At 41.8% G+C, this 8102-nt stretch overlaps 1 protein-coding gene across 4 annotated transcripts; it reads right to left on the bottom strand.

The window, feature by feature from the left end:
- Positions 1 to 339: 339 nt before the first annotated feature.
- On the bottom strand, positions 340 to 6063 carry SNAI2 (snail family transcriptional repressor 2). Of its 4 annotated transcripts, none has more exons than XM_063709291.1 (4): positions 5926 to 6063; positions 3755 to 4096; positions 2464 to 3009; positions 340 to 1556 (listed from the first exon to the last, which is right to left on the bottom strand). In XM_063709291.1, the coding sequence occupies exons 2-4, from the start codon at positions 3831 to 3833 to the stop codon at positions 1375 to 1377; spliced, it is 807 nt and encodes a 268-aa protein (XP_063565361.1). In that variant the 5' UTR covers positions 3834 to 4096; positions 5926 to 6063; the 3' UTR covers positions 340 to 1374. The 4 variants fall into 4 exon arrangements, with proteins under 4 accessions (XP_063565361.1, XP_063565360.1, XP_063565359.1 ...); XM_063709290.1 differs by lacking the exon at positions 5926 to 6063 and adding an exon at positions 4462 to 4609; XM_063709289.1 differs by lacking the exon at positions 5926 to 6063 and adding an exon at positions 4214 to 4439.
- Between the last annotated feature and the right edge of the window lie 2039 nt (positions 6064 to 8102).

Raw genomic sequence — 8102 nt, 5'->3', positions numbered from 1 at the left:
GTTTTCATAAAACAAACTTAATAAAGTCAACATGAAAAATTTTGAAAAGTATTTTTAACTATTAGTAATACAACTAGTTTTGCACCCAGAAAGTGTGATTTTTGTTAAAGTGGTATGCTAACAAACCACCGTCATGTCTCTTCTGAATGTGACACTACTATCTTGAGTAAAAATAATACTAGCAGCTTACTTTATTATAATCTAACACATAAAATAACACTTCAGATGCATAATAAGCATTATTCATTTTTTTCTTGTTAACAAACAATTCTTTGTACAGTGGTTTGGTACTAATCATGAAGCAAGTAAAGTCTCTGAAAATAGTATACAAACAAGAGATTTTAAATCAAAACTGTTTATTGTAAAAAAAACCTTGAAAATTGTTTTTTAAAAAAGAAACATTGATTTCACAAGTCTTCAGGTTGTTTATAGACATAGCTATAGACAACATCTCAGTTTCATACAGAACTCATTCAATCATATAAAAATAAACACAAATTTACATTGACTCATCAACTATACAATTTTAAAAGGCACTTGGAAGGGGTATTGTATTATTGCATTTGTGGTATGCATTTGAAATAGTTTAAGTACATTAATGAATTTGTAAGAATCCTCTTTTGCACTTATTCCCATCTTTAATTAATTTTAAAAAATTATTAAAATGTTTTAAAATAGTAAGGCAATGGAGCATGCGCCAGGAATGTTCAAAGCTAATCTTTCCCTCCTCCCCCAAGGCACATACTGTTAATTGGCAAAAACAAAACAAAACAAAAATACTTTTAATACATTCTCCTGTGTTTTGTTCTTGTTATTTTTTTCCTCCCCTTTAAAAATATACTTTAAAGCACTACAGGTAATCAAAAAAGGCTTTAGTTCAACAATGGCAACCAGACAACCGACACGTAATGGAGTAAACTTGGAATACTTTTTAAGGCACCTGAGTTCGCGTCTGGCAGATCTCTTCCTATGGGAAATCCTATTACAGACTCTATTACAAAGCAATACTGTTCTTTTCAGTTGAAATGATTTGGCAGCAATGTAAATCTTTGCATTTTTTTAGGAAGAAAAGATGCAATGTGCTTTTCATTTTATCTTTGAAGAGAAAGGTTACTGTCTTTTATTCTCTCAATCTAGCCATCAGCAAATATATACTAATTTTAAACTTCACATGGAAAGGATTATCTTTAAACACATGAATTCCATGCTCTTGCAGCTCTGTGTGTGTGTGTGTGTGTGTGTGTGCATATGTGTGTGTGTCTATACATATTATTTGGTCGGTCAGCACAGGAGAAAATGCCTTTGGACTTTATTTGTCATTTGGCTTCGGAGTGAAGAAATGCATTCTGTTCGAGTAAACATTGATTGCGTCACTCAGTGTGCTACACAGCAGCCAGATTCCTCATGTTTGTGCAGGAGAGACATTCTGGAGAAGGTTTTGGAGCAGTTTTTGCACTGGTATTTCTTTACATCAGAATGGGTCTGCAGATGAGCCCTCAGGTTTGACCTGTCTGCAAATGCTCTGTTGCAGTGAGGGCAAGAAAAAGGCTTCTCCCCTGGGGGTGGAGTGGGAGAAAAAAAGAAAGACAGTCAGTGTTTTTAGAGGAAACAAAAGTTAAATAATGTTAACAAAAGTCAATCACATTTTGCCTAAATGATGAGAAGCAGCAAAACCTGATTAAAATCCCTCATAATAGACACTTTTAAAAATACCTGACTTTTTAAGATAAATTTGAATATTGCATTTAAAAATCATACACAGAATATTATTACTGCTGCCAATCATACAGAAATAATTTACGTAGTTCTTGGACTTTCACTTCTTAAAGCTTTCTGCTTTAGCAGGTGCAGCTAATGTTGAGCACCTCCCAACATTTCCCAATATTTCCCCTATTCCCTCTTGCTGTACTACGATTAAGGCGGTCTAAGTGCCATGATACCCTGCAGAATAATTCTGTGATAGGAATAAGGAATTAAGCAGCAAAAAATCCCCAAACAAAGCAAGAGAGGCAAAGTAAATTTAGTTTCAACTATCCAAGTCACCCACGGGTGACAAATATCAGAGCAAGAATGTAACTAACAGAAAACTGTAGGAAAAGCCTTCATCTATTAACCAAATCAATTGATTAAGATAGCAACATTTGTATTTGCTGATTACTGGGGGCAGTTTCACAGAACACACATTCAAGCACATCTTTCCTGATTTTCTAACTGATCTTTGAGACCAAACCTTCTGAATCTACTTTCCAAAGTCTACATGCTGTTTGCAGTCCCTGGAGCAGAGGTTGTTAGCAAGAAGTGCAGCACTTTGTGCCCTAACAACTTTTTGAGTAGTCAGGAAGTAGCTATCAATGACTGTCCATCATTAAAAGCACTATGTCACAACTTCATGCAAATCCAACAGCCAGCCCAGGGCTTCATTGTATCTCAGAGTAACATTCCTGCCTATGGTTTTTCTCTTACCCGTGTGAGTTCTAATGTGTCCTTGAAGCAACCAGGGTCTGGAAAACGCCTTGCCGCAGATCTTGCAAACACAAGGTAATGTGTGGGTCCGAATATGCATCTTCAGGGCGCCCAGGCTCACATATTCCTTGTCACAGTATTTACAGCTGAAAGATTTTCTAGACTGGGCATCGCAGTGCAGCTGCTTATGTTTGGCCAGCCCGGAAAAAGTTGAATAGGTCTTATTGCATAAATTGCACTGAAACTTTTCAGCTTCAATGGCATGGGGGTCTGAAAGCTTGGACTGTAGTCTTTCCTCTTCATCACTAATGGGGCTTTCTGAGCCACTGTGGTCCTTGGAGGAGGTGTCAGATGGAGGAGGGGGACTCACTCGCCCCAAAGATGAGGAGTATCCGGAAAGAGGAGAGAGGCCATTGGGTAGCTGGGCGTGGAATGGAGCTGCGGTAGTCCACACAGTGATGGGGCTGTATGCTCCTGAGCTGAGGATCTCTGGTTGTGGTATGACAGGCATGGAGTAACTCTCATAGAGATACGGGGAAATAATCACTGGGAAAGAAAAGGGAGGGAGAGAAGATTAAGGCAAAAATTATTAAAAATAAATCCACACGCAAGCATACACACACTGGAAAGATATTTAGCAACACACACGTGATTTTCTTAGGAAGAAGATAGACCCACTTAGGAGGTCATACACACTGGTAAAATGTTTCATTTCCACCCTGGCACCTACGGAGTTACTGTACTTAATGCACACATAGGCTGACAGCTGCACGGAGCTATAGGTGCTCTGCAGTCAGACAGTGCAGCCAAGCCAGTGCCTTCGCCGTCCCCACTGAGGAAGGAGAGCCTCAACATTATTTTTAAACATACAGAAAAGTTGTTTTCCATGTTACGTATGGGCTATTTAGGTGTATTACGACCGTGAGTACAAAGATATGCCTGCATCAAGCCGCCTTCTAAAGGAAAGGAGACTTAGTGCATGAAAAACGCAGTAATTCAACCCTTATGTTGCTCATCTTTCACATACTCATTATGCACGTATACACAGGCTTTAGCAAACGAAGCTGCGAGATTTGAATGAAATCTTCCTTGTTAGTCAAGACTTTTAAAAGTTTTGAATTAAAACGCACCCTAAATGATCAAAAGAATGTAAGCTCCCTTTCAGGACACTGTTTAAAAGGAAAACAGTTGAATCTTTGGCTCTTTTGTAATGGTATTTGAAGGGTAATACGTAGATTCATATTTGCAAAGCTCTAGATACGTAGTTCTAGATATATTTTTCTCTTTTTACCTGTATGTGTGTCCAGTTCGCTGTAGTTTGGCTTTTTGGAGGCGTTGAAATGCTTCTTGACCAGGAAGGAGCGCGGCATCTTGCCAGCGGGTCTGGCGGGCGCCCGGCGCGGATAACGGTCCGGCGGGAGGACACGGCGGTCCCTACAGCATCGCGGCGGGCCAGGCTCGGGCAGGGGCCGTGCTCAGGTGCGGCTCAGGACGGGCCGGCGCCTCTGAAGTCGCCCGGCTCCTTTACGAACTGAGCCCGTTTTGGCTGGGAGGGTTTTTTTTTCCTCTCTTTTGCAAGAAAGATCCAATCACAGCTGAGAGGTTCAGATTTCAGCTCCTCCCTCTGGGACAGCTGTGAACAGAGGAAGAATCTGTTGTCAGACTAAATTATTCTGGTTCAAAATGGGCTGTTTTTCGAGATTTCAGTGGAGAGGAAAAAAAGTGTTTAAGTATTTTCAAGAGAGGTAACCTCGCTCGGTGAGCCCCGCCCGCGATCCACGCTCTCTGGGAGCTAGGAGGGGCGCAGGAGCTGGGGTCTCTGCCCTGCCCGCCTGGCTTCCAGATGTGGTGCAGCGCCAGCGCGCGGGGACACAGTGTCCGCCAGGGGAAGGAAGGGCCGCCCTGCACCACACCAGGCCAGCCTCTGGTGTTAATGAGAGCCTATATTTGGAAGTGGCATCTGGAGAGGTTTGCCTTGCACAAAGACCAAATAATTACCTCTTGGCTTTTGAAAAAGGAAGGGGGAAGCGGGAAGACAAAGGCGCCTGTGAGCGCGGAGGACGCTCTCCTGGGACTCTGGCCTGGAGCGGGACTGCAGCCTTGCGTGCGGCGAGGGCGCTGCGCTACTCAGGGCTTCCGCGAAGCCAGGGGCAGCGCGGCCGCGTGCAAAATAAGTACTCATGTCACCGTGTTAGCTATGGTGGCTTGAAAGAAATGCTTTGTAGCCCTCTAAAGGCAAGCTGATCGGAAGAACTGGAAGATTGCAAAGATAAAAAGGAACTCTGGCAGAGAAGGGGGGCAAGAGGTAAACTGTCATTTGGAACCACCGGACATTCTCTCACACTTTTGACAAGAGATCTTATCTTTTCATGTACTACAGTGCATCTTTTTTTATGGGAAAAAGGGTGTATGGGTCTTTAGAGACAATTATTTTTATTTCAAATATTCCCCTGCTTTTATTTGGTGCTATTTTCATCAGTATAAAGCCATTAAAATCCATCTCAGTATCTGCCAGTTTCCTGTATAATGCTAAAAAAGAAATTGAAGGATATTATTATGAGTATAGATTGATTAAAGTTTTAAAAACCCAGTCTACTAACTGCAAAAACACGTTTATTTTGTGTATGGTCTTCAATCTAAAAATACTTTCAGGTGGTTTATTTTAAATATAAAATTTCAAGCATATTTTAAAGCATCTCTGTCCATTGCAGACTTTTATCCCTACCTTTTGCTAAAAGAATAAGGAAAGAACAAATTCACATGAAGATCACCCTACTCTTGTTTCTAACAGGTGCTGGAGGAAAAAAGTGAAAAAGAAAATAACAGTGGTGATGTCAAGACTTGTCAGAGAAAAGTGCATTGTCAGGTTGCATAACTTCTTAATCTTGGAATGAGAAAACAAGAGTGTATGTGTGTTTGGAGGGTGAGGTGGGGCACTCACAGATTTCCTAAGCTAATTTCAATGATTATTCTTATTTCTTCCAACAGTCACTAATTTAAATGTCAAACAGAGAAAATAATTCAAAGGAATCCTTATGCTAATGGAACTGTACTTGCAGGAGAGAGGAAAATATGAATACATATTCGATTTCTCCACACACAAACTGGAACCTGGAGTACAAGCCAGAGGCAGTTTTCTAAGCTTGCTACTCTATGTGAGGGTTTGTTCGGATGTAGGCACCTGGGTTTATGAGAGCAGGAGTCCTCCTTGCTTTTCACTCCATTTCCCACAAAACACACATTTTTGTTACAGATATAGCACAGTTGAGAAAACACATATCGCCATGGCTATTATTTCCTTGTTTCACTCTACACAGTCTATTCACAACAAAGAAGAGTGTTAGACAATGTTTTGGTATTTATTTGCTGGTAGTTATAACACAAGATCATCTACTAAAATGTGTATTCAAAAATCCATTTACAACGTTTAATAATAATTCACTATGCATGAAAAAAGCTTACATTTGGATCACAGAGGCATAATCCAGCCCAGCCCCATCAGCAGGTATCCAGGGTGCACTGCACAGATCGGCGTCGGGACGTGCGGCCACACCTACTGTGAGGAGAGGATGGGGCTCGGGTCTGTGCATGGGGCATGTCATTACACAGATCCGCGTGCTAGCGAGTAACACGTATGCCCGTGTGAGGTCTGGGCCGCTGTCAGAGCAGGGCGAGTCTGCGCGCTGATGGCGTGAGTCAGACGAAACAGGTGCTCTGCTCAGACACAGCGGAGGGCATGTGGCGCCAGCACCATGTGGTAAAAACGCAAGCCGGGAAGTCAAGGCCACACCCAAAGGCCAGCTGCTGGGACTCTGCTAAGACAAGACAGAGGTTTCCTCTCCTTCTGCCAGCCAGAGGGCTCATCTGGAGGGGTTGGCTTTGGTCGTTGACAAAAAGACTTTCTCTTGCCCAGGGACAGAAATCTTTGTGGAGGCAACTGCACCAGATTTTAAAGCTTTCATTCTGGAATCCAATAGAAGTCAAGTCAATGACTGAGGGGGAAAAATGGAACAAGCAAACCCAAGTGGGTTTGCTATAATCCAAGGATTCAGTCCTAGGCTGGTGAGAAATTGGTGCTCCATAATTAGGCTGATTGGGTTTATCAGCCTAATTTATTTCATAACTATTAAATAAATGGTGCTTGTTCTTAGAGCCACGTGGACACAGCCCAGCCAGGGTGAAGCCAGTGGGCACGGGTAAGACAAAAGGAAGGCACAAGCTCTGCTCTTAGGCTCTTGAGAGTTTAATGTAGTGTAGGGAGAAAAGAAGAACTCTGGAGGCCATAGTGAGGCTTAAAAAATAATCCTTCCTAGGCTTGAGCCACACTGGCGAGACTCCATGGCATGGGTTGTGTGGGTTGCCTGGCACCCCAGACACCCGTATAATCTAATTCCTTAATTGCCATGATGTGATTTGATGTGACGTACCTGACAGGCTCTCATTTCCTCTGTTTTCTGAAGAAGCTGACCAAGATAACTTGTGGAAAACTTTGTAAGTTAAAGATCTGGGCCAGCCTTCCCCACAGGCTCCCTGGATGGGTGGGGTTTCTCCTGGAGCCAGTCTTCTTCATGAAAGACACATTCTTGCCCTGCCAAGTAGGGGAATAAATTAGATCCGTGAGGTTTGGGAATGCACCTTGGGTTTCTTTACTTTGCGTGGAGATTTGTACACATTTAGATATTTAGGTGTGTAAAAAGCAGTGCAAGTATTGACTACCATGTTTAGGAAATGGAGTAGTAAATCTAGCACCAGAAGAAACCAGGGTGTGGCATAGGCTGAAAAATCCCATTTTATGCTGTGTCCTGTCTCCTAAAATGAAAGGCATCTCTTTCTAAGTTTGGTGTGTGGTATGATCACTCTGGAGGGGGCTCATATCTCCTCAATTCATATGCATATTCATATCCCTTGAAAAATATGAAGTGATGAAATATCATGAGTTTGGCTGTGCTATCTGGAGAATATTATAACACATTAGTAATTTTAAAAATCTATTTACATAGAAACAAAGCATTTATTAAATATAACTTTGAAGTTTGAATGACAAGGGTGTGATGCCATTTTGTGGGTTTTTAACATAAACATATCTGTATGTAAAAGGATTTAGGAAGAAATATTCCTAAATTTCCTTTTGGAAAATTGTTAGAGCGGGCATGGGATTCTGCTTATATATTCTGAGCTCCACAATAAGGAGAACCTCTTTTCTCAGAGGGAATGGATGGCACTCGCCTATGCACTCCACATATGTAAGTATATGTGCTTGGTGATGTCAACAGGGCCAAATATGAGCATGAACACGCCTTTGTGTGAGCACTCACATGTCTGAATGTTGGGAAAATAATAGCCAAAAGTGGTGTCAGGATGTCCCTCTGCTGTTTAGGAGTTTCCATTATTTCCTGCGTGTTCCCAGTGTCATGTTCAGCAGGCCAATAGCCACTAGGCATCTGTGTCTGTCTGGAGTTAGTGCTAATGCCAATAGCTCAATAAGTACCATCACATATGATCAGTAAATATTTAAGATCACTCCAAACAGAAAACCCTTAACTTGGGAACAGCATTTTAATGAAATCTGCTTTCTGCCAAGTCACTTGTGTTCAGAATCTCATTCCTAGTTATGTTTGTATGATCTCATTTCCCTTTGG

The sequence above is a fragment of the Gorilla gorilla genome, chromosome 7 (genome assembly GCF_029281585.2).
Source record: "Gorilla gorilla gorilla isolate KB3781 chromosome 7, NHGRI_mGorGor1-v2.1_pri, whole genome shotgun sequence".
NCBI classification, from domain to species: domain Eukaryota; kingdom Metazoa; phylum Chordata; class Mammalia; order Primates; family Hominidae; genus Gorilla; species Gorilla gorilla.
Note: the sequence above shows the minus strand (reverse complement) of the source record. Positions and strands in the feature narration are given on the sequence as shown.

What these genes read in the sequence shown, in the direction of transcription:
- SNAI2 (XM_063709291.1), bottom strand. Translation starts at nt 3,833, where the DNA reads ATGCCGCGCTCCTTCCTGGTCAAGAAGCATTTCAACGCCTCCAAAAAG. An exon ending in CGAACTGGACACACATACAG is followed by an intron (nt 3,010 to 3,754) that starts GTAAAAAGAGAA and finishes TTTCTTTCCCAG; the next exon opens with TGATTATTTCCCCGTATCTC. An exon ending in ACACATTAGAACTCACACGG is followed by an intron (nt 1,557 to 2,463) that starts GTAAGAGAAAAA and finishes CTCCACCCCCAG; the next exon opens with GGGAGAAGCCTTTTTCTTGC.